This window comes from Phaenicophaeus curvirostris, chromosome 29 (assembly GCF_032191515.1).
Source record: "Phaenicophaeus curvirostris isolate KB17595 chromosome 29, BPBGC_Pcur_1.0, whole genome shotgun sequence".
NCBI classification, from domain to species: domain Eukaryota; kingdom Metazoa; phylum Chordata; class Aves; order Cuculiformes; family Cuculidae; genus Phaenicophaeus; species Phaenicophaeus curvirostris.
The window spans coordinates 674,208-697,637 of record NC_091420.1 but is presented as its reverse complement, the minus strand read 5'-3'; the positions used below and the strand labels follow the sequence as shown (position 1 = coordinate 697,637).

General features: G+C 63.7%; 4 protein-coding genes across 6 annotated transcripts; 1 reads left to right on the top strand and 3 right to left on the bottom strand.

Moving 5' to 3' along the window:
• Positions 1-79: 79 nt before the first annotated feature.
• On the bottom strand, positions 80-3,170 carry MRPS21 (mitochondrial ribosomal protein S21). Of its 2 annotated transcripts, none has more exons than XM_069878479.1 (3): positions 3,105-3,170; positions 1,962-2,054; positions 80-289 (listed from the first exon to the last, which is right to left on the bottom strand). In XM_069878479.1, the coding sequence occupies exons 2-3, from the start codon at positions 2,042-2,044 to the stop codon at positions 109-111; spliced, it is 264 nt and encodes an 87-aa protein (XP_069734580.1). In that variant the 5' UTR covers positions 2,045-2,054; positions 3,105-3,170; the 3' UTR covers positions 80-108. The 2 variants fall into 2 exon arrangements, with proteins under 2 accessions (XP_069734580.1, XP_069734581.1); XM_069878480.1 differs by having other exon boundaries at positions 3,112-3,169.
• An 850-nt stretch (positions 3,171-4,020) lies between these two features.
• Positions 4,021-10,266, bottom strand: CIART (circadian associated repressor of transcription). Its single transcript, XM_069878372.1, has 6 exons — positions 10,241-10,266; positions 7,640-8,727; positions 5,948-6,168; positions 4,805-4,880; positions 4,624-4,702; positions 4,021-4,541 (listed from the first exon to the last, which is right to left on the bottom strand). The coding sequence occupies exons 1-6, from the start codon at positions 10,264-10,266 to the stop codon at positions 4,319-4,321; spliced, it is 1,713 nt and encodes a 570-aa protein (XP_069734473.1). The 3' UTR covers positions 4,021-4,318.
• Positions 10,267-10,837: 571 nt separating this feature from the next.
• CA14 (carbonic anhydrase 14) lies at positions 10,838-17,547 on the top strand. The gene is made up of 11 exons (XM_069878439.1): positions 10,838-10,889; positions 11,038-11,058; positions 12,860-13,039; positions 13,121-13,263; positions 16,260-16,355; positions 16,437-16,503; positions 16,617-16,774; positions 16,861-16,987; positions 17,087-17,107; positions 17,223-17,307; positions 17,428-17,547. Exons 1-11 carry the CDS (start codon positions 10,838-10,840, stop codon positions 17,507-17,509), a joined length of 1,032 nt encoding a protein of 343 aa, XP_069734540.1. The 3' UTR covers positions 17,510-17,547.
• A 242-nt stretch (positions 17,548-17,789) lies between these two features.
• Positions 17,790-23,430, bottom strand: APH1A (aph-1 homolog A, gamma-secretase subunit). Of its 2 annotated transcripts, none has more exons than XM_069878405.1 (7): positions 23,280-23,430; positions 21,851-22,021; positions 21,573-21,646; positions 19,889-20,011; positions 19,458-19,585; positions 18,550-18,673; positions 17,790-18,321 (listed from the first exon to the last, which is right to left on the bottom strand). In XM_069878405.1, the coding sequence occupies exons 1-7, from the start codon at positions 23,390-23,392 to the stop codon at positions 18,257-18,259; spliced, it is 798 nt and encodes a 265-aa protein (XP_069734506.1). In that variant the 5' UTR covers positions 23,393-23,430; the 3' UTR covers positions 17,790-18,256. The 2 variants fall into 2 exon arrangements, with proteins under 2 accessions (XP_069734506.1, XP_069734507.1); XM_069878406.1 differs by having other exon boundaries at positions 21,875-22,021.

Below are 23,430 nucleotides of genomic sequence, written 5' to 3'. Positions count from 1 at the left end.
CCACGGCCGGGGTGGGATGGATGGGCTGTGAGGTCCCTTTCCACCCCCACCATTCCATACCAGTGCAATTAGGCATTAATTAACAGGCAGAGCGTTTATTGCAGGCCCCTAGCAGCCCAGCCAGGGGTCCGTGCGGATGGTCCGGGACAGGAAGGCGATCTTCCGGCCCATCTCGGCGTTGTAGACCCGCCGGCACGCCTCGTACGCCAAGCGCTGCCGGCGCCTGCACGGCTTCTCGTAGTAACGGCGCCGCCGCACCTCGTCCACCAGCCCGTCCTGCGTCAGGATCCTGCGTGGGGTGAGAGGGCGTCAGGCGCAAGAAGCGGGGAGAGACCGGTTCCACCCCCCAGCCCCTCCTCTGCACTGAGCCCCCAGGGGGCCAAAACCCACGAGATGTGGGTAAAATCGGGCCTCGTCGCTCTATTTTTAACCATCCCGCATTGCACTCGGAGCTGGAGTGATTCCAATGACATTTTTCCCAGAAAAGGCATATAAGGCAATGTTTGGGAAGCAGAAAGGACTTTCTGGTGCCTGCAGACACCAGGCACAACCCGGTGCAGGCCAGGATTGGATGCAGTGGTGACACAGAAACAATCGCATGGAAATTACCCACTGGACCATCGAGTCCAACCATTCCCATCAATCACTAACCCATGTCCCTCAGCACCTCGTCCACCCGGCCCTTAAACCCCTCCAGGGAAGGGGACTCAACCCCCTCCCTGGGCAGCCTCGGACACTGCCCAATGACCCTTTCTGTGAAACATTTCATCCTGATGTCTAGCCTGACCCTCCCCTGGTGGAGCTTGAGGCCATTCCCTCTCGTCCTGTCCCCTGTCCCTTGGGAGAAGAGCCCAGCTCCCTCCTCTCCACAACCTCCTCTCAGGGAGTTGCAGAGAGCAACGAGGTCTCCCCTCAGCCTCCTCTTCTCCAGGCTAAACCCCCCCAGCTCTCTCAGCTGCTCCTCTTCTTCTCCAGCCCCCTCCCCAGCTTCGTTGCTCTTCTCTGGACTCGCTCCAGAGCCTCAACATCCTTCTTGTGGGGAGGGGCCCACAACTGACCCCAGGATTCGAGGAGCGGACTCCCCAGGGCCGAGGCCAGAGGGAGAAGAACCTCCCTGGCCCTGCTGGCCACGCCGGGTCTGATCCAAGCCAAGATGCCCTTGGCCTTCTTGGCCACCTGGGCCACCGTTGCTCTCAGCCCATGGATCCAGCCTGTTCAGATCCCTTTGGAGCCTCCCGACCCTCCAGCAGATCCAGCTTCCACCCAGCTTAGTGTCACCCACAAACTTGCTCAGGGTGCCCTCGATGCCTTCATCCAGGTCAGTGATAAAGACATCGAACAGGGCTGGACCCAGCACTGAGCCCTGGGGACACCACATGGAACTGGCCTCCAGCTGGAGTTAACTCCATTTCCCACCACTCTCTGGGCCTGGCAAGGACACGGGGACGCTGTGCTCCCCGAGGATCCTCAGCCACCCCAACAGCTCTCCTCATCGGCCGGGCCCTGCGCGAGGCTGAGGATAACGAGGAGGGGAACAAGCACCCTCAGAGCTTCGTTAAGCCAGGGAAAAACAGAGGTGGGTGTGAATCCATGGGATTCCCTCCTCTTCCTCCTCCACCCTTGGAAGGAGGCAGCACAGCCCCCACCCCTCCAGAGCACCTGTCCTGCCACCCTCCCTTACTTTGCACTGATTAGTATCTTAATTAATTGTTAATGTAATTAAATCCATGTCTGAGGAGGCACCAGGATCTACATCCTCCCAGGAAAAGCTCCTGGCACCACCTGCACTTCACAGGGCCAGGAGTACCCGGAGTGGCCGGGAGTCCCAGCCACTAATTATACCCGTTTAATTAGCGCATCCCAAAGTGCTGGAGCTTAATGGAAACCTCCGGAGCCTCAGCATGGCTCCCCCTCTGGAGCTGAGGGGACCCCACGCCCCCCCAAACCCCCCAGTGTCCGACCTGCTGAGCGTGCCGTACGCCGCATCCACGTTGCCGCCTTGGACCATGACCGTGCGGCCCACGAACCGGAGATGGTTCGCCATGGCGGCGCCGCTGGGGGACGGGAGGGGTGAGACGGGGACCCCCGGGACCCTCAAACCCCCCCCCTCACTCAACCCCTTCCCACCCCACTGGAACGTGGTGGGAGCCCCAAATTCCCATGGGAATGTGGTGGGACACCTTAACTCGCTGCCATCACCACTGGAACACAGTGTGACCCCTAAATTCCACCTGGGAAAACAGTGGGACCCCATAACCCCTTCCTGCTCCCTACTGGAACGCGGTGGGACCCCCAGATTCCCCTGGGAATGTAGCGGGACCTTCCCCAACTCCCTCCCAGCCCCATTGCAACACGGTGCGAGCCCCTCGGATCCCCTGAGGAACACGGCAGGACCCCCCTCAACCCCTTCCCACCTCACTGGAAGGCAGCGGGACTCCCCAGTCCCCCTGGGAATGTGATAAGACCCTCTTAATCTCCTCCTGCTCCACACTGGGATGCTGGGGGACCCCCCAAGCCTCCCCTTAATCCCCTCTGCCCCCCACTGGAGCACAGTGTGACCCCCGGGAACCCAGTGGGACCCTCCCCAATGCACTTAACCCCCACTAGAATAAAGTGTGACCCCAAATTCCCCCCGGGAATCCGGTAGGACCCCCCTTAATCCCCTACCACTCCCCACTAGAACACAGTGTGACCCCCAAATCCCCGCAGGAACCCGGTGGGACCCCCTTAACCCCTCCCCAGTCCCGGTGGGACCCCCAAATCACCCTGCGAATGTGGAGAGATCCCCTCCCAACCCCACTGGGACGCTGGGGGACACCCCAAGCACCTCCGAGAACACGTGGGGACCCCCTGAGCCCCCTCCCAGCCTCGTTGGAACGCAGCGGGACACCTCCCGCAACCTCTCAGGCCACTCTGCCCCCCCCAACCCCTCCGGGAAGCCTTCGATCCCCCGGGAACGCGGCGGGACCTCCCCCAGCACCCCTCCTCCCACCCCTGGGACCCCCAGAACGCGGAGAGACCCCTAAAAGCCCGCTCAGGACCCCCCGCCCCACCACGGGCCTCCAGCCCCTCTCCCGGGACCCCCAAACCCCCGGGCGCCCCACCCGGAACCGGCGCGACCGCAAGGGGGCCCGGAGACCGGAACCGGAAACCGCGTTGGGTCACGTGGGGGGGAGTGGAGGGGGCGGGGCTTAGCAAAGCCGGTCTCACGGGTCACGTGGCCGCGGCGTGAGGTGGTGCCGGCCGGGGGGAGTGTCACGTGACTGGGAGGGCAGGTGTCACGTGTGGGCGGGGCTTCGCGCTGGGGGCGGGGCTTAACGCAGCTTGATCGAGGTCACGTGACTTGGACGTAAGTAAGGGGCGGGGCCTGGGAGCCGAGGGGCGGGGCCTAAGGGAAAGGGACAACCCCCTATCCCCTTGGGGACCCCCCAATTCCCAGATACAGCCCCCCCCACCCCACTCCCTGGGAACAAACCTCCCCCCCGACACAGCCGCCCCTGGAGACGCCCCCCGCTCTGGGGACCATCCCCACCCCAGGAGCTCCCCCTCATACAGTCCCCCCCACCCTTTCCCCTCGGGGACCCCCTCCTGGGGACCCCCCAAGCCCCAGATATAGACTTCCCTCCCTGGGGACACCCCATTACCCCCGGGACCCCCTAAGTTTGGAGACAGCCCCCTTCCTTGGGGACACCCCTCCACCCCAGGGACACCCCCCCACCCCCAGCCCCTCCTTCCCCTCGGGAACCCCCTCCTGGGGCCCCCTCCAACCCCCAGATACAGCCCCCCTCTCCTTGGGGACACCCCCCCACTCCAGGGACCCCCCACCTATACAGCCCCCCCTTCCCCTCGGGGATCCCCTCCTTGGGGACACCCCTCCACCCCAGGCACCCCCTCAAGCTTAGAGACAGACCCCCCCCACTTCCATGGGGACACCCCCTCACCCCAGGGACCCCCCACCCACACAGCCCCCCCTTCCCCTCGGGGTCCCCCTGCCAAGACAAAGGACACGGGTTCTGGGTGGCCCCGTTTATTGCTCCCAGCAGGGCCGAGCCGTGGGGCACCCCCACATTGGGGGGGGACACACTCCCCCCACCCAGCACCCCCCATAACACCAGGCAGCAGGGGGGAAGGCACCAGGGCGGCGAGAGGACCAGCCCCCCGCGACGCACCACGACCCCCAGGGTTTTGGGGGGTCCCTGGGGTGGGGGTGGGGGTGTGTGTGTGCTCATAGTCCACAATTATTAAAAAAAAAATCCAAGAAAAAAAAGGCAAAACTCAAGAAAACCAGGAACACCCCCCACCCCCCCCCAAGCTGGGGTCAGGGCCCCGGTGCCGGGGGGGTCCCAGTTTGGGGGGGCCGGTGGTGCGGGGGGGAGCGTCGGCAGCGGGGGGCGGCGGGGGGGCCGGCGGGGGGGCGTCGGCGGAGCAGGAGGGCGGCGTTTTCGGGGGGTCCGGGGTCCTGGGGGGCTTTGGGGGCGACGTGGGGGAACCAGAGGTGCAGCATGGCCTCCACCTGCAGCAGCGTCGGCAGGTAGCGGGCGCTGCGGGGGGCAGAGAGCGGCGGTCAGGGGGGGTCTGTGTGGGGTGTCCCCCAACTCCGAGGGAGGTTTAGGGGTCACTCACCCCATCTGGGGCTTCTGCAGCACCCCGATGATGCGCTGGATGCGATCCATGGCCACGCTCTGCTGGAAGCTGCTCAGCCCTGCGGAACCCAAAAATCCAGGAATTCTCCTCAGAATGGGGGGGGTCTGGGGGGATCGGGGGGGGGGGGGGGGGGGTAAAGGGGTGCGGGGGGGGCACCCACCTCTGTCGTATCGGCCCCGCTTCAGCCCCTCCAGCAGCTCCGCCAGCGGCCGGATGAAACCTCGCAGCTCCCAGCACTGCGAGGAAGAGGAAGAGGAGGAGGAGGGGGAGGAAGACGAGGAGGAGGAAGACAAGGAGGAGGGGGAGGAAGACAAGGAGGAGGGGGAGGAAGACAAGGAGGAGGGGGAGGAAGACAAGGAGGAGGGGGAGGAAGACAAGGAGGAGGGGGAGGAGGAGGAAGATGATGATGAGGAAGATGAAGAGGAGGGGGAGGAAGACGAGGAGGAGGGGGAGGAAGACGAGGAGGAGGGGGAGGAAGATGAGGAGGAGGGGGAGGAGGAGGAAGATGATGATGAGGAAGATGAAGAGGAGGGGAAGGAATATGAGGAGGGGGAGGAAGACGAGGAGGAGGGGGAGGAAGACGAGGAGGAGGGGGAGGAAGACGAGGAGGAGGGGGAGGAGGAGGAAGATGATGATGAGGAAGATGAAGAGGAGGGGGAGGAATATGAGGAGGAGGGGGAGGAAGATGAGGAGGAGGGGGAGGAGGAGGAAGATGATGATGAGGAAGATGAGGAGGAGGGGGAGGAAGATGAGGAGGAGGGGGAGGAAGATGGAGAGGAGGGGGAGGAAGATGGAGAGGAGGGGGAGGAAGATGGAGAGGAGGGGGAGGAAGATGGAGAGGAGGGGGAAGACGAGGAGGAGGAAGACGAGGAGGAGGAAGACGAGGAGGAGGAAGATGAAGGGGAGGGGGACGAAGATGAAGGGGAGGGGGACGAAGATGAAGGGGAGGGGGACGAAGATGAAGGGGAGGGGGAGGACGAAGATGAAGAGGAGGAAGATGAGGAGAGGGAGGAAGATGAAGAAGAGGAAGATGAGGAGAGGGAGGAAGATGAGGAGAGGGAGGAAGATGAGGAGAGGGAGGAAGATGAGGAGAGGGAGGAAGAGGAGGAGGATGGTAGGGTGCATGCAGACCAGGGAGAGCATCATGTGCATCCCCCCCACCTCTTTCTCTCACCCCCCTCGCCCCCCCCCCCCCATTTCAAGTGGGGAAACTGAGGCAGAGCCAGGCACAGGCAAGTTTTGGGAGGTCAAACCCCCCCCCCCCCATTTTAGGGCTGCTCCACTTTTTCTGCCAAAAACTCACTTTTTGGGCAAAGAGGCGATCGCCGTCGCTGGGGGGGGCGTCCCGGCTGTCCCCCCCTCCGGGGCCGTTTCCCTGCAGGGGCCGACGGGGATAACCGGGGGGGGTCTCCGTCTGCGCCCCCCGGTCGCTTGCGGCTGCGCTCGGGTTTGGGGGGTCCCGGGGGGGGCAGGGGAGCCGCAGGAGCAGGCGTGGGGGGGGGGGCTCCATGGGGGGGTCTGAGGCTGCGGGGGGGGGGAAAAGAGGGGATGAAGTGAGGAAATTGGGGAAAAAACGGGGAATAGAAACGTTGCTGCGTTCAATCGGGGGGGGTCCACATCCCCCCCCAATGACACCTTTAGGGGTGCAAGAACCCACCCCAGCACCAGTACCCCCCCCCCCAGGATACGGACCCCCCCAAACCAGCCAGGACAACCCCCCCCCCCCAAAAAAGGGATCTCCTATCCCCAGCACTGGGAGACCTCCCCCAGGATGGGGACCCCCCACCTCCCTGGTGTCAGGACCCCCCAAACCGGTTCCAGGGCTCCCCAGAACCTTCCAGGACACCCCCAACCCAGGACCAGGCCCCCCCTCCCAGGATGGAGACCCTCCCCCAAGGACCGGGACCCCCCCTCTCAGCCCCAGGGACCCCGCCTCCTCCCAGAACCGGGACCCCCCAGGACGGAGACCCCCCCCTCAAGAATCAGGACCCTCCCCCCCCCAGGACAGGGCTCCCCCCTCAAGAACTGAGACCCCCCCCCATCCCATGACAGGGACCCTCCAAGACCGAGACCACCCCCCACCCCAGAACAGGGACCCCCCCCCTCCTCTCAGGATCGGGACCTCCCCAAGGACAGGGACCCTCCTCTCAGCCCCAGGGACACCCCCCCCCCACCACGACAGGGACCCCCCAGGATGGAGACCCTCCCCCAAGAACCAAGACCCTCCCTCAAGAACCGGGACCCCCCCCACCCAGGACCCAGACCGCCCCCCAAGGACAAGGACTCCCCTCTCAGCCCCAGGGACACCCCCCCCCCCACGACCAGGACCCCCCAGGATGGAGACCCTCCCTTAAGAACCGGGACAACCCCCCCTCTCAGAATCGGGACCCCCCCCAGGATAGGGCTCCCCCTTCAAGAACCGAGACCCCCCCCCCCCATCCCACGACCAGGACCCTCCAGGACCGAGACCCTCCCCACCCCAGGACCGGGACCCCCCCCAAGGACAGGGACCCCCCCCCTCAGCCCCAGGGACCCCGCCCCCTCCCAGGACCGGGAACCCCCAGGACGGAGACCGCCCCTCAAGAACCGGGACCCCCCCCTCCTCTCAGAATCGGGGACCCCCCCCAGGACAGGGCTACCCCCCCTCAAGAACCGAGACCCCCCCCCTCCCACGACCGGGACCCCCCAGGACGGAGACCCCTCCTCAAGAATCAGGACACCCCCCCAGGACAGGGCTCCCCCCTCAAGAACCGAGACCCCCCCCCATCCCACGACAGGGACCCTCCAGGACCGAGACCCCCCCCACCCCAGAACCGGGACCCCCCCCCCTCCTCTCAGGATCGGGACCCCCCTAAGGACAGGGACCCCCCCCCTCAGCCCCAGGGACCCCCCCTCCCAGGACCGGGACCCCCCAGGACCGAGACCCCCCCCCACCCCAGGACCGGGACCGCCCCTCCCCTCCGCCCCCCCCCCCGGCCCGGGTCCCCGCTCTCACCTGCCCCCGCGGCCCGGCCCCCGCCGCCTCCCGGGGCCGCGGCCGCTCTCCCGGTGTCAGTGCCCGGGCCCCGTCCTGCTCTTCCGATCCGGTCCCCGGGCCCGGGCCCTCCCGCCAGTCCCGGGGTCGCTGTCCCCGTGCCGGTCTCTCTGTCTCGGTCCCGGTGCTGGTGTCGCTGTCCTGGTACCGGTCTCTCTGTCCCGGTCCCGGTCTCTCTCGGTGCCGGTCTCTCTCTGTCTCGGTCCCGGTGTCCCGGTGCCGGTGTCCCTGTCCCCGTGCCGGTCTCTTGGTCTCGGTCCCGGCCTCTATCTCGGTCCCAGTGTCCCGGTGCCAGTCCCGGTGTCCCGGTGCCGGTCTCTCTCTCGGTCCCGGTCTCTCTCGGTGCCTGTGCCGGTCTCTCTCTGTCCCGGTCCCGGTGCCGGTCCCAGTGTCCCGGTCTCTCTCTCAGTTCCAGTCTCTCTCTCTCGGTTCCGGTGCCGGTGTCCCGGTCCCGGTCTCTCTCTCCGTCCCGGTGTCCCGGTCCCGGTGCCGGTCTCTCTCTCTCGGTCCCGGTCTCTCTGTCCCGGTCCCGGTGTCCCGGTGCCAGTCCCGGTCTCTCTCTCTGTCCCGGTGTCCCGGTCCCGGTCACTCTCTCTCGGTCCCGGTGTCCCGGTCTCTCTCTCTGTCCCGGTCCTGGTGTCCCGGTCCCGGTCTCTCTCTCTCTCTCTGTCCCGGTGTCCCGGTGCCAGTCCCGGTCTCTCTCTCTGTCCCGGTCTCTCTCTCGGTCCCGGTGTCCCGGTGCCGGTCTCTCTCTCTCTCTCCCGGTCCCGGTCTCTCCCCACGCGGACACGTGCCGGCCCGCACGTGCCTGTCCTCGTGCCCCGCCCCCCCCGCGCTCCCATTGGCCCGCGCGGCCCGGCGGGGGGCGGAGCCTCGCCCGTTGGCCCCGCCCCCTCCGTCCCGTTGGCTGCCTGGCCGGGCGGGAGGCGCCGCGGTCCCGCCCCCCCCCCCCATGCGGAGACACGGGGGCCGCGCGCCCCGCCCCCGCCGCGGGCGGCCAATGGGCGGCGGGCTCGCTCCGCGCCGCGGCCAATGGGGGCGGGCGGCGCCTTATGTAATGGGCGGGGGGCAGCGCGTGGGGCCCCGCGTGGCGGCGTCACGTGAGCGGGGCGCCCAGAGGGGGCGGGGCCTGAGTGAAGGCACCGCCCCCAATAGCCCTTACAGCCCCTCACAGCCCTTATGGCCCCCCCAATAGCCCCCATAGCCCTTACACCCACACCCAATAGCCCCTCATAGCCCTTACAGCCCCTCATAGCCCACACAGCCCTTATGGCCTCCCCCAATAGCCCCTCATAGCCCTTACACCCCCACCCAATAGCCCCCCAGTAGCCTTTACAGCCCCCCAGTAGCCCTTATAGCCCCTCATAGCCCACACAGCCCTTATGCCCCCACCCCAATAGCCCCTCATAGCCCTTACCTGTTCCTGTAGTCCTTACAGCCCCCCAATAGCCCTTACAGCCCCCAATAGCCCCCACAGCCCTTATGGCCCCCCCGATAGCACTTACAGCCCCCCCAATAGCCCTTACAGCCCCCCAATAGCCCCTCACAGCCCTTACATGTTCCTCTAGTCCTTACAGCCCCCCAATAGCCCTTACAGCCCCCAATAGCCCCCACAGCCCTTATGGCCCCCCCCATAGCCCCTCATAGCCCTTACACCCCCACCCAATAGCCCCTCATAGCCCTTACAGCCCCTCACAGCCCACACAGCCCTTATGGCCCCCCCAATAGCCCTCATAGCCCTTACACCCCCACCCAATAGCCCCTCATAGCCCACACAGCCCTTATGGCCTCCCCCAATAGCCCCTCATAGCCCTTACACCCCCACCCAATAGCCCCCCAGTAGCCTTTACAGCCCCTCAGTAGCCCTTATAGCCCCTCATAGCCCACACAGCCCTTATGCCCCCCCCCCAATAGCCCCTCATAGCCCTTACATGTTCCTCTAGTCCTTACAGCCCCCCAATAGCCCTTACAGCCCCCAATAGCCCCCACAGCCCTTATGGCCCCCCCCGATAGCCCCTCATAGCCCTTACAGCCCCCCCAATAGCCCCCGATAGCCCTTAGAGCCCCCCAATAGCCCTTACAGCCCCCCCAATAGCCCCCAATAGCCCTTACAGCCCCCCAATAGCCCCTCACAGCCCTTACATGTTCCTCTAGCCCTTACAGCCCCCCAGTAGCCCTTACAGCCCCTCATAGCCCACACAGCCCTTATGCCCCCCCCAATAGCGCCTCATAGCCCTTACAGCCCCCCCAATAGCCCCCAATAGCCCTTAGAGCCCCCCAATAGCACTTACAGCCCCCCCAATAGCCCCCGATAGCCCTTAGAGCCCAATAGCCCTTACAGCCCCCCCAATAGTCCCCGATAGCCGTTAGAGCCCCCCAATAGCCCTTACAGCCCCCCAATGGCCCCTCATAGCCCTTACATGTTCCTCTAGCCCTCACAGCCCCCCAACAGCCCTTATGCCCCCTCAATAGCCCTCCCAGTAGGCCTTACAGGCCCCCCCAATAGCCCTTACAACACCCCCATAGCCCTTACAGCCCCCCAATAGCCCCTAAAGCACTCACAGCCCCCCCATAGCCCACACAGCCATTACGGACCCCCTCAATAGCCCCCTCCCTAGCACTTACAGCCCCCCAATAGCCCCCATAGCCCTTATGGCCCCCCGCATAGCCCTTACGGCCCCCTCATAGCTCCCCATAGTGCTTACAGCCCTCCCAGCCCCACAGAACCCACAGCCCCCCCCAGCATCCACAGCCCCCCCGACTCACACCCCCAGAGCCCCCTCATCCCCACAGAAGTCACGCCCCCCAACAGACCCCCCCATAGTCTTTATAGCCCCCCCAAAGCACCCACAGCCCTCCCCCACACATACCCCCGGAGCCCCCCACAGCCCCTTCATAGCCCTTACACCCCACTTGCCCCCTAGTCCCCCCCCAGAGCTCCCAGACCCCACTGTTTGACCCCCCCTTCCCCAGCCCCACAGCTCCTATGCCCTCCCCCCCCAGTCCTCCACCTCCCCAGATCCCACCCCCCTTCTCCAATCCCCCCCCCCTTTCCCACCCCCCTGGGCTGGCCCCTCCACCCCTCCCCATTCCCCCATTCCCCCCCCCCCCCCGGGTATTTAAAGCCGGGCTGGCAGCCCCCCACCCCTCGCCCCCACCATGCTGCGAGCCCTGCTGCTCCTGGGGGGCTTGGCCCCCACCCTGCCTGCTGGTGAGTGCCCCTCCTCATTGCACCCCAATTCCCAGCCCTACTTTGGGGTGCACCTCCAGCCCCCCCCCCCCAACCTTCCAGGGAAAGGCTGGGGGGGTGGTCTCTGAGCCCCCCCCAGCCCCCCCAACACCTCTGCTCCTTCCTGCAGGTCCCCACTGGGCGTACGAGGGTGAGTGCCCTCCCACCAAGGGACCCCCCCGATTGCCCCCGTACCCTGAATCCACTGCCTCATGGACCCCAGAGCTGGGGGGGGGTGTGTCACCCTGTGCCCCCCGCCTCAATACCTGCCCTCCCCCCCCAAAGTAGGAAGGAGGTAGAGGGATACAGTCCCCCTGTCTCCGCCCCCCCCCCCGGCCCTGGATACCTGGGTTCCCCCAAAAATAGGAAGGAGAGGGATGGATGCAGCCCCCCGTGACCCCCACACCTCCATCCTCACTCGTGGACACCTGAGCACCCCCCCAAAATGGGAAGGGGGGTGGGTGCAGGTCCCTGTGTCCCGTAAGATGTGAGGGGGTGGGTGCGTGCAGCACCCCCCCCCGACCCCCCCAAACACCTGGATCCCCCCAAATAGGGAAGAGGTATAAGGATGCAGCCTCCCCGTGCCCCCCCAGATGCCTGGCCCCCCTCTAGATGGGAAGGAGATGATGGGAGCAGCCCCCGTTCCATCCCCAGACCCCTGGGTGCCCCAGATGGGATGGAGCTGGGCGGGTGCAGCCCCCCAAGGTCCCCACGGGGGGGTCAGATGGGTGACCCCCCCCCCCCAATCCCCTCACTCCAATGCTCCCTTTGTGCTCCTTTACATAAGGCTCCAGCCCCGCTCTGGCTGCCAAATCCAATTAGGATCCAGCCCCAGCCAAATCCCAGCTAAGCCCCATCCTGCCGGACCCACGGGGACCCCACGGCCCCCCCAGTCCACCCCCCCCTTGCTCCCCGTGGGCTTTGTCCCCGCTCCCCCAGCCGGAAAAAATGTCCCTGGAAGATTAACGAGGACGTGGGGAATGTCACCTCGACTGGGGGGCACAGAGGGGGCTTTTTGGGGAAAAGAAGGTGCTTTGTGGGGAAAGGAGGATGATTTAGGGGGAAAGGAGGGGGCTTTGGGGGGCAAGGAGGGCGCTTTAGGGGAAACGAGGATGGTTTGGGGGGCAAGGAAGACAATTTGGGGGGAAAAGAGGATGATTTCGGGGAAAAGGAGGGCGCTTTGGGGGAAAAGAGGATGGTTTGGGGGGCAAGGAAGACAATTTGGGGGGAAAAGAGGATGATTTAGGGGGAAAAGAGGATGATTTGAGGGGCAAGGAGGGCGCTTTAGGGGAAACAAGGATGGTTTGGGGGGCAAGGAAGACAATTTGGGGGGAATGGAGGATGATTTGGGGGGCAAGGAGGGCGCTTTGGGGGAAAAGAGGATGGTTTGGGGGGCAAGGAAGACAATTTGGGGGGAAAAGAGGATGATTTGAGGGGCAAGGAGGGCGCTTTAGGGGAAACGAGGATGGTTTGGGGGGCAAGGAAGACAATTTGGGGGGAAAAGAGGATGATTTGAGGGGCAAGGAGGGCGCTTTGGGGGAAAAGAGGATGGTTTGGGGGGCAAGGAAGACAATTTGGGGGGAAAAGAGGATGATTTCAGGGGCAAGGTGGGCGCTTTGGGGGAAACGAGGATGGTTTGGGGGGCAAGGAAGACAATTTGGGGGGAAAAGAGGATGATTTAGGGGGAAAGGAGGGGGCTTTGGGGGGCAAGGAGGGCGCTTTAGGGGAAAAGACGGTGCTTTGGAGGAAAAAGAAGACGCTTTGGGGGAAGGGAGGACAATTTGGGGGAAAAGAGGATGATTTGGGTGGAAAGGAGGGCCCTTTGGGGGAAAAAAAGAGGATAATCTGGGGGCAAGGAAGGCACTTTGGGGTAAAAAGAGGGCGCCTTGAGGAGAAAGGAGGGTGCGTTGGGTCAGGGGCTGTGCTGGGTGACGTGGGTGGGGGTCCCACAGGTCCCCACGGGCAACACCACTGGCCCGAGGGCCACCCGGCATGCGGGGGCCGAGCCCAGTCGCCCATCGACGTCCGGACGGGGTGGGCGCAGCCGGACCCCTCGCTGCCGCCCATCCGCCCCGTCGGCTACACCCGCCCCGGCGCCCCGGTCTTCACCCTCGCCAACAACGGCCACACCGGTGAGCCGGGGGGTCCTGGGGGGGTCTCGGGGCGCGAGGGGCAGCCCCGTTCCTCAGCGGTGCTCAGCATCCCCCTTGCAGCGGTGCTGGTGCTGCCGCCCTCGCTGCGGATCCAAGGGTTGCCCCACGGATTCGCCGCCGCGCAGCTCCACTTCCACTGGGGACGGCCCGGAAACGCCGCCGGCGCGGAGCATCTCCTGGACGGGCACCGCGCCGCCGCCGAGGTACGGGGATGGGGGGCTAAAAGGGGAATGGGGGCCCCAAAAGGGGCTCCAGTCCGGGAATCGGGATGGAGATAGGAAAAAGGTGCGAGAATGGGGCAGGGTGTGGGAAACGGCATGGGAATTGGGTGGGAAATGGGTCTGGGGGTGAGAAACAGCACGGGAATGGAGCGGGAAATGGGTCTGCAGGTGTAAAATGGGTCTAGGCGACGGAAATGGCACAGGAATGGGGTGGGAAATGGGTCTGGGGGTGAGAAACACCACGGGAATGGGGTGGGAAATGGGTCTGTAGGTGGGAAATGGGTCTCGGGGATGGAAACGGCACAGGAATGGGGTGGGAAATGGGTCTGGGGTTGGAAACAGGTGCAGGAATGGGGTGGGAAATGGGTCTGCGGGTGGAAAATGGGTCTAGGCGATGGAAACGGCACAGGAATGGGGTGGGAAATGGGTCTGGGGGTGAGCAACAGCACGGGAATGGGGTGGGAAATGGGTCTTGGGGATGGAAACGGCACAGGAATGGGATGGGAAATGGGTCTGCAGGTGGGAAATGGGTCTTGGGGATGGAAATGGCACAGGAATGGGGTGGGAAATGGGTCTGGGGGTGGGAAATGGGTCTCGGGGATGGAAACGGCACAGGAATGGGGTGGGAAATGGGTCTGGGGGTGAGAAACAGCACGGGAATGGGAAATGGGTCTGGGGGTGGAAAAAGGGTCTGGGCGATGGAAACAGCACGGGAATGGGGTGGGAAATGAGTCTGGGGTGGGAAATGGGTCTGGGGTGGAAAACGTCACAGGAATAGGGTGGAAAACGGCTCTGGGGGTGGGAAATGGGTTTAGGGAGGGGAAATGGCACAGGAGTGGGATGGGAAATGGGTCTGGGGGTAAGAAACAGCATGGGAATGGGGTGGGAAATGGGTCTGGGGGATGGAAACAGCATGAGAATGGGGCGGGAAATGGGTCTGCAGGTGTAAAATGGGTCTAGGCGATGGAAATGGCACAGGAATGGGGTGGGAAATGGGTCTGGGGGTAAGAAACAGCACAGGAATGGGGTGGGAAATGGGTCTGGGGGATGGAAACAGCATGAGAATGGGGCGGGAAATGGGTCTGCAGGTGTAAAATGGGTCTAGGCGATGGAAATGGCACAGGAATGGGGTGGGAAATGGGTCTGGGGGTAAGAAACAGCACAGGAATGGGGTGGGAAATGGGTCTGCAGGTGTAAAATGGGTCTAGGCAATGGAAATGGCACAGGAATGGGGTGGGAAATGGGTCTGGGGGTGAGAAACAGCACGGGAATGGGGTGGGAAATGGGTCTGGGGGTGGGAAATGGGTCTGGGCGATGGAAACAGCACGGGAATGGGGTGGGAAATGAGTCTGGGGTGGGAAATGGGTCTGGGGTGGAAAACGTCACAGGAATAGGGTGGAAAACGTCACAGGAATAGGGTGGAAAACGGCTCTGGGGGTGGGAAATGGGTTTAGGGAGGGGAAATGGCACAGGAGTGGGATGGGAAATGGGTCTGGGGGATGGAAACAGCATGGGAATGGGGCGGGAAATGGGTCTGCAGGTGTAAAATGGGTCTAGGCGATGGAAATGGCACAGGAATGGGGTGGGAAATGGGTCTGGGGTAAGAAACAGCACAGGAATGGGGTGGGAAATGGGTCTGGGGGTGAGAAACAGCACGGGAATGGGGCGGGAAATGGGTCTGCAGGTGTAAAATGGGTCTAGGCAATGGAAATGGCACAGGAATGGGGTGGGAAATGGGTCTGGGGGTGAGAAACACCACGGGAATGGTGTGGGAAATGGGTCTGTAGGTGGGAAATGGGTCTCGGGGATGGAAACGGCACAGGAATGGGGTGGGAAATGGGGCTGGGGGTGAGAAACAGCATGGGAATGGGGTGGGAAATGGGTCTGGGGGTGGGAAATGGGTCTTGGGGATGGAAACAGCACAGGAATGGGGTGGGAAATGGTCTGGGCGATGGAAACAGCATGAGAATGGGGTGGAAAATGGGTCTATGGGTGGGAAACGGGTCTGGGGGATGGAAAAGGCACAGGAATGGGGTGGGAAATGGGTCTGGGATTGAAAACAGGTGCAGGAATGGGGCTTGGGTGGGAAACGGCAGGGGAATGGGATGCAAAATAGGTGCAGGAATGAGGCTGTGGGTGGGAAATGACATGGGAAAGGGGTGGGAAATCGATCTGGGAGAGCAAAATGAGTACGGGGAGAGGTCTGCGGGTGGGAAACAGCACAGGAATGGGGTAGGAAATAGGTCTGGGGGTGGGAAAATGGGTTTAAGAACAGGGTGGGGCATAGGAAATGGCACAAAAATGGGGTGGGAAATGGGTCTGGGGGCACAAAACGGGTGTGGGAATGGGGCTAAGGGTGAGAAATGGCACAGGAACAGGCGGGGAAATGGGTCTGGGCGAGAAATGGTGCAAGAATGGAGGGAAACGGGGCTGGGGGTGAGAAATGGCTTGGGAATGGAGTGGGAAATGGGACAGGGAGGGGGCTGTGGTGGGAAATAGCATGGGAAATGGTGCTGGGAGAGTCTCAGTGCAGGAACTGGGTGCAGGGAACGTGAAAGGGGGCTTGGTGTGGAAACAGGCAGGGATCTGGGGGTGGGAAATGGATCTGGGGGTGGGAAATGGGTGCAGGGAGAGGACTGGGTGGGGGGAATGGCACAGGGAATGGGTGTGGGAAAGGGTCTGGGTGCAGGAATTGGGTGCGGGCATGAGAGAAGGAATGGGAAATGGGTGGGAAATGGGAGCAGGAACAGGTTTGGGTGCAGGAACTGGGTGCAGGCATGGGAGAAGGGGAAATGGGTGGGAAATGGAGCAGGAACGAGTCTGGGTGCAGGATCTGAGCACAAGAGCGGGTCCAGACACCCTGGAAGGCACTGGGATGGGTGTGGGACTGGGTCTGGGACCCCAGCCCAGGGGTTTGTGGGTTGGGGGGGGATCCCTGCTGTGCCCCCCTGCCCCGCGCGGAGCTGCTCTGCGCACAGATGCACGTGGTGCACTACGACGCGGAACTCTACGCCAACGCCAGCGAGGCCCAGCACCACGCCGGTGGGCTGGCAGTGCTCGGCATCCTCCTGGAGGTATGGAGACCCCAAAACAGTCCCCCCAACACCACCCAAAAGCCCCCCGGGCGCTGACCTCCACCTCCTCGCTCCCCCTAGGTGGGTGCTGACCCCCACCCCGCCTACGACAACATCCTGAGCCACCTCGGCAGCATCCGCTATGCCGGTGAGCGAAGGGCGCGCGAGCAAGGGGGCAGCGCAGGGAGACAGCAAGGAAAAGTGTGTGGTGGCAAAGGAGTGGGGACCCCAAACTTGCCCCCCAACCTCTCCCCACCCCAGGGCAGAAGACAGCCATCCCCTCCTTCAGCGTGCAGGACCTGCTGCCCTTGCGCCTCGACCTCTACTACCGCTACAACGGGTCCCTCACCACTCCACCCTGCTTCCAGAGCGTCCTCTGGACCCTCTTCCAGCAGCCCGTCCGCATCAGCAGGGCCCAGGTGGGACCCTACTTTTGGGGTGAAAGCCCTTGGTTTTGGGGTGGGGGGGTAAGGGCACCCCCAGCGCTCATCCCCCCCACTTCCAGCTGGAGCAGCTCCAGGGAACGCTTTATGCCACAGAGGCAGCCGAGCCGGAGCCTCAACGCCTGGTGGATAATTTTCGCGTGCCGCAGGAGCTCAACCAGCGGCTGGTGCTGTCGTCTGTCCCCAGGGGTGAGCGTGGGACCCCAGAATGAGCCCCCCTGCACCCCAAACGGCTCCCAGAGCCCCAGCTTGAGGGTGCGGTGCTGAGCCCTGCTTGTTCCCTTGCAGGATCCCAAGGATACTCAACAGGTATTTTGTGGCCAGAGGGGCTGAAAATGTGGGAGTTCGGCATGGCCGGGGGGACTGGGATAAGGGGGTTCAGTCCCCTCATCCCCTCTGAGCCCCTCTCTGCGGCGTTCCACAGGCGAAGTCATCGCCATCATCTTTGGTGCCGTCTCTGGCTGCCTTGGACTCTTCCTCACCATCCACTTCGTGGCCAAACGGATTCGGTGAGAGCCCCCCACCCCCAAAATTCCCAAGTTGGGGCTGAACCTCCAAACCAGAGTGTCCGGCCCTCCCCAGGCAGGGTTATCCTCACTTCAACCCCTTTTTCCTCCCCCCCAAAGCAGAGCAAGGAGGGCGCAGGACCAAGACGTCGTCTTCAAAGCCTCCTCCCGCCGCAGCCCTTCCGACGACGGCCCCCGTCTGTGACCCCCCCTGCCCAGGCTGGGCTGTGTGGGACCCCCGCCACCCCAAAACCCCTGGGGCTCAGCCCCATGGCGGCTGCTCCTGTTCCAGCCCTGCTGGAAATAAAGCCCCCTCCCCACCCCCCAGCGCTGGCGGGTCCTTGCTGGGGAGGGATCGGGGCTGCACCCTGTCAGTCCTGGAAAACCAGGACACGCCGGGGCTCCCCCAAAAGCTGGGAGTGGAGCAGGATGGGGGGGTCTACCCCCTCTCCCGCACCTCACCCCCTCACAGCAGTGCCCGGTGCTCTGTTAAAACGGTTTTACTCTAAATCAGAAAAATAATTTACGCCCCCAGTAGCACGGCAGGGTAACGAGAACCCCCAGACCCACGGCGGAGAGGGGCGGGGAGGGGGTGTGTGGGGCAGAGCACCCCCTGCCCTGAGAGCATCGCCTTGCTTCTGCGGGGGGAACAGCGGGGGAAACAGAGGAGTGAGGGGGAAAAGGAGGGAAGGGGGTCCCGGCCAGCCCGGCTGCACCGCAGGGCTCCCGCGTCCACCCTGTGCGGAAAAAAATCCGATTCAAGTCGCTACTGAAGCGACCAGGGCGCCCACGAGCACCTGTTGGATCCAAATATCCTGTTTGGAGCGGGACGGGGCACGGAGCCACCTCTGAGCCGCAGAGAGGGGCCAGGGCTGGGCCGGGCGGCAGCACCGGAGCGAGCGGCAGCGCCGCGGCCGCCACCGAGCGGGGGGCACTTGGGTGCGGCGGCCGCTCAGTCCTCGAAAGGCACCTGCAGCGCGGAGTACAACATCACCCTGCTGGCGTCCTCCTGCTCACCTGGGGGCAGAACGGAGGCAGGGGGTGAGCAGGGGCGGTTTTGGGGGGCAGGGGCCTGCGGGTCTGCAGCCCCCCCACCCCCTTTAATGAATGGGCGACGGTTGAAGACGAGACCCCTCCTCCCCTGCCCCCCTATCCAGCCCCCGCACCTAAAAGGGGACGCAGACCCACTGCAACAGCCCCCGACCCCCTGCATCGCGTGCCCCTCCCTGCCAGCCCCCCCCTTACAGGAGAGGCACTTGAGGACGTTGCGGAAGGAGCCGCCGGCAGTGAGGAAGGCCCAGAGGCCGGTGAGGAGGGTGAGGATGAAGATGGGGATCAGGCTGGCCTCGTACCAGGGGTTTAGGAAGGTCTGTGGATGCAAGAGAGCTGTGTTAGGAACGGTGCTGCCTGCCAGCTGCCCCCCCCAAACAGCCGCAGGGGGGAAAACGGAGCCTCCGAGGGGACGCCCGGCTTAAACTCTGGCTGAGCCACTTCCCACCAGGAGAGAGCGGCTGATCCTTCATCCACCCCCAGTCCCTCCTTAATCCCCCAGTGCACTCCAACAGGCTGCTCTGGCTGGGAGGTACCCAAGGACATGGAGCTGTTGGAGAGAGTGCAGAGGAGGCCACGGAGATGACGCGAGGGCTGGAGAACCTCCCGTGAGAGGACAGGCTGGGAGAGACGGGGTTGTTCAGCCTGGAGAAGGCTCTGGAGAAACATTAGAGCAGCTTCCAGTGCTGAAAGGAGCTCCAGGAAAGCTGGGGAGGGGCTCCGGATCAGGGAGGGCAGGGAGAGGATGAAGGGAATGGTTTTGAGCTGCAAGAGGGGAGATTGAGATGAGATCTTGGAGAGAAATGTGAGGGTGGGGCCCAGAGCAGTGGTGGCTGCCCCATCCCTGGAGGGTTCAAGGCCAGGTTGGATGGGGCTTGGAGCCCCTGATGCAGTGGGAGGTGTCCCTGCCCATGGCAGGGGTGGGACTCTAAGGGCTTTGAGGCCCCTTCCCACCCAAACCATTTCATGACTGCAAGAGGACTGTGACTTGCCCCATCGTGCAGAGGCAGGGACAGAGGGAGTCCCTGCGATCCCCTCCCCGCGTCTGACATGCTTTGGGGAGCTTTCGGAGTGGGCCTGGCCGGCTCTCGGCTCACACTCACCAGCCCGGAGGCGAGGAGGTGACTGGCAACCACCAGACCCAGGCACCAGTAGCGGCGTCTCTCGCAGGCATCGAAAAAGATGACGCCCCAGAAGGTGTGGAGCAGGACCAGGGCCATGGTGAGGAACGCTGCGGGAAGAGGGCAACAGGGACCCTTCAGACCTTGCCACCACCTTCCTCCTCCTGGCATCGGCCAAGAGCCACGTCCTGGGGTCAGACTCCGGCTCTAGTGGGTTACTGCCATGCGCCAGGGCCAGGCTGTGGCTCTGACCAGCTCTGCCGCTCGCCAGGACCCAACTCCAGCTCTGTCCGGCTCCACCACATGCCAGGGCTGGACTCTGGCTCTGTCCGGCTCCACCACGAGCCCAGGCCAGACTCCGGCTCTGCCCGGCATCGACAGCGCCCCGAGCACCATCCAGCCCCCAGCCTCACCGGATGTGATGAAATAGTACGGCGAGTCGCCGTGGATCCCAACGATGCCCGGCCCGATGGAGTCTGCCAGGATGTTAATGACGGAAAAGACGCCACTGATGATGCCGAAGGACAGGCCTGAGACTGTGGAGGGAGAAGACAGTCAGCTAGGAGAGCCCGTGGCGGCGCTGCCTCCACCACGAGCCCCAGGGAAAGGCAGGAGGGTGGGAAAGAGAAGTTGGAAAGCTGCGTTAGCCCGGCAGGGAAACCAACACTGCGGCCAGTGGGCGGTATCCGAGCATTCCAGAGCCAGGCCCTTCACTCCAAGAAAGACTTTGAGGTGCTGGAGCGCATCCAGAGAAGGGAACGGAGATCAGGGGTTGTGGGAGCAATGAGGGACCTGGGGTTGTTCAGCCTGGAGGAGGCTGAGGGGAGACCTCATTGCTCTCCAGAACCACCTAAAAGGAGGTTACAGAGAGGTGGGTGTTCGTCTCTTCTCCCAAGTGAGAGGTGACGGGATGAGAGGGAACGGCCTCAAACTGCATCAGGGGAAGTTTCAGTTGGACATAGAATCATGGAATAACCAGGTTGGAAGAGACCCACCGGATCATCGAGTCCAACCATTCCTATCAAACACTAACCCATGCCCCTTAGCACCTCGTCCACCCGTCCCTTAAACCCCTCCAGGGAAGGGGACTCAACCCCCTCCCTGGGCAGCCTCGGACACTGCCCAATCACCCTTTCTGTGAAGAATTTTTTCCTAATGTCCAGCCTGACCCTTCCCTGGTGGAGCTTGAGGCCATTCCCTCTCGTCCTGTCCCCTGGCCCTTGGGAGAAGAGCCCAGCTCCCTCCTCTCCACAACCTCCTCTCAGGGAGTTGCAGAGAGCAATGAGGTCTCCCCTCAGCCTCCTCTTCTCCAGCCTAAACCCCCCCAGCTCTCTCAGCCGCTCCTCTTCTTCTCCAGCCCCCTCCCCAGCTTCGTTGCTCTTCTCTGGACTCGCTCCAGAGCCTCAACATCCTTCTTGTGGTGAGGGCCCAGAACTGACCCCAGGATTTGAGGAGCGGTCTCCCCAGGGCCGAGTCCAGAGGGAGAAGAACCTCCCTGGCCCTGCTGGCCACGCCGTGTCTGATCCAAGCCAAGATGCCCTTGGCCTTCTTGGCCACCTGGGCCGCTGCTGGCTTATATTCAGTCGCTGTCAACCAACACCCCCAGGTCACTCTCCTCCTCCCAGCTTTCCAGCCAGACTTCTCCTAGTCTGGAGCTGCTCAGGGTTGTTGTGCCCCAAGTGCAGGACCCGCCCTTTGGCCTTGTTAAACCTCATGACATTGGACTCAGCCCATGGATCCAGCCTGTTCAGATCCCTTTGGAGCCTCCTGACCCTCCAGCAGATCCAGCTTCCACCCAGCTTAGTGTCGTCTGCAAACTTGCTAAAGGTGCACTCGGTGCCTTCATCCAGGTCATTGATAAAGACATCAAGCAAAATGTCTTCACGGAAAGGGTTCTCAAGCCCTGGAACGGCTGCCAGGGAGGTGGTTGAGGCCCCATCCCTGGAGGGGTTTAAAAGGTGGGGAGATGAGGTGCTTGGGGATGTGATTAGTAGTGGACAGGGATGGTTGGAGTTGACGATCCCAAAGGTCTTTTCCATTGTAATGATGCTGTGATTCCATTCTATGCCAGCAAAGCCCTGTGCGGCTCCTGCTCACCGTAAGCCATCTGCCGGAGGGAGATGGGAGACCGGCCGTCCTCGCTGATCATCGCCAGGCCCTCATCCGCTTTCCTGGTTGAGTGGGAGAAAAGCGTGAGCGGCTCATTCAGAACAGGGCCGGAGTGGGGAAGGGAGAACTATGAATGAACGCGGGGTGAGGACAAAGAGCTCTCTGCCAGGAGCCAACGAGGAAGATGCTTTGCGCGGTTCCCTGGCCACGAAGCAGAGGGATCGCAGCCCGCGGAACAGGAGTCCCGTCCCCGCGCAGGCTCTTACTTCAGCAGCTTGAAGTAGGCGAACCTGAAGGCCTCCTGCAGCAGCACGGAGACGGCGGCGCCGAAGACGAGGAGGCCGTACTGCAGCTTCGCATCCTCCCGGTCGCTGAGGTGAACTGACACGAACCAGATGAGCGAGGCCAGGAGCAGCGACACCAGCCAGAAGAACGCCCTGTGGAGACAGGGAACGCCAGGCTGAGACAGGGAGCTTGGAGTGACGCAAACCCAGCGCTGGAACCGGCTGCCCAGAGCAGGGGCGGCTGCCCCATCCCTGGAGGGGTTCAAGGCCAGGCTGGATGGGGCTTGGAGCCCCTGATGCAGTGGGAGGTGTCCCCATGGCAGGGGTGGGACTGGATGGGCTTTAAGGTCCCTTCAACCCAAACCATTCCAGGATTCTGTATTTTGCCCGAGCTCCCGGTCCCGTGTTCCGCAGGGGAAGCTTTCAGCGAGGGCTGCTGGATCATCAGCACAGGAATCATTTGGTTAGAAAAAAACCTTTGAGCTCACCGAGTCCAGCCGTCCCCATCCACCTCCGAGCGCCTCGTTTGAGCCCCCCAGGGATGGGGGCGCCCCCGGCCAGCACCTGGGATCCCCCCAAATCCACAGCCCCGTCCCACCCGCACCAGCCATCTCCGAGCCCTCCACAGCCCCAAGCTGCCCCCCAGACCTCCTCAACTGCCCCCTCAATACTTCCTGAGCTCCCAACTGCCCCCTCACTGCCCCAACCCACCCCCTCAATGATCTCTTACTCCCAGCTGCCCCCTCAATGCTCTCTGCCCCCCAGCTGCCCCCCTCAAATGGCTCAATATTCTCTGCCCCCCAGCTGCCCCCTCAATGCTCCCTCCCTCTCCCCTAACTGCTCCCCACCCCCCAAATGCCCCAAACTGCCCCCTCAACATTCTTGCCCCCAGCTGTCCCCCAAATCTGCCCTAAGTGCTTCCTCAAATATTCACTGCGCCCCAAGTGCTGACCCGTCCTCTCACTGTTCCCTGCCCCCAACCCGCCTCCTCAATGCTCTCTTGCCCCCAACTACCCCCTAAATGCCCCCCAACTTCTCTCTGCCCCCCAACTGCCCCATCCCTGCCCCCAGCTACCCCACAACTGCCCCCTAAATGCTCCTCAATTTCTCTCTGTCCCCCAGCTACCCCCAACTGCCCCTAAATGCCCCCAACTTCTCTCTGCCCCCCAACTGCCCCCCAATTTCTCTCTGTCCCCCAGCTACCCCCAACTGCCCCCTAAATGCCCCCCAACTGCCCCATCCCTGCCCCCAGCTACCCCCAACTGCCCCCCAATTTCTCTCTGTCCCCCAGCTACCCCACAACTGCCCCTAAATGCCCCCCACCTTCTCTCTGCCCCCCAACTGCCCCCTAAATGCCCCCCACTTGCTCCTCACCGCCCCCCGCCCCCCAGTCGCCCCCCCCCCCGCTCACCCCGCCACCAGCACGATGACCCGCAGCGGCTCGGCCGCCACCGTGAGCAGGAAGAGCGCGAGGGCCGGCCCGAAGGCGATGCCGGCGCAGCCGAAGAACACGGCGGCGCCCATGGCGGCGGGGAGGCCGCGGCCCCGCGGCGGGAGGGCCC

What these genes read in the sequence shown, in the direction of transcription:
- MRPS21 (XM_069878479.1), bottom strand. Translation starts at nt 2,044, where the DNA reads ATGGCGAACCATCTCCGGTTCGTGGGCCGCACGGTCATGGTCCAAGGC. An exon ending in GCGTACGGCACGCTCAGCAG is followed by an intron (nt 290 to 1,961) that starts GTCGGACACTGG and finishes CACCCCACGCAG; the next exon opens with GATCCTGACGCAGGACGGGC.
- CIART (XM_069878372.1), bottom strand. Translation starts at nt 10,266, where the DNA reads ATGGCTGTGTGGGCTATGGGGGGGCT. An exon ending in GTGTGGGCTATGGGGGGGCT is followed by an intron (nt 8,728 to 10,240) that starts GTGAGTGCTTTA and finishes CCATTACATAAG; the next exon opens with GCGCCGCCCGCCCCCATTGG. An exon ending in GGGCCGGGCCGCGGGGGCAG is followed by an intron (nt 6,169 to 7,639) that starts GTGAGAGCGGGG and finishes CCCCCCCCGCAG; the next exon opens with CCTCAGACCCCCCCATGGAG.
- CA14 (XM_069878439.1), top strand. Translation starts at nt 10,838, where the DNA reads ATGCTGCGAGCCCTGCTGCTCCTGGGGGGCTTGGCCCCCACCCTGCCT. An exon ending in GGCACCGCGCCGCCGCCGAG is followed by an intron (nt 13,264 to 16,259) that starts GTACGGGGATGG and finishes CTCTGCGCACAG; the next exon opens with ATGCACGTGGTGCACTACGA. An exon ending in TTCGTGGCCAAACGGATTCG is followed by an intron (nt 17,308 to 17,427) that starts GTGAGAGCCCCC and finishes CCCCCAAAGCAG; the next exon opens with AGCAAGGAGGGCGCAGGACC.
- APH1A (XM_069878405.1), bottom strand. Translation starts at nt 23,392, where the DNA reads ATGGGCGCCGCCGTGTTCTTCGGCTGCGCCGGCATCGCCTTCGGGCCG. An exon ending in GTACTATTTCATCACATCCG is followed by an intron (nt 19,586 to 19,888) that starts GTGAGGCTGGGG and finishes CTCTTCCCGCAG; the next exon opens with CGTTCCTCACCATGGCCCTG. An exon ending in ACCTCCTCGCCTCCGGGCTG is followed by an intron (nt 18,674 to 19,457) that starts GTGAGTGTGAGC and finishes TTGCATCCACAG; the next exon opens with ACCTTCCTAAACCCCTGGTA.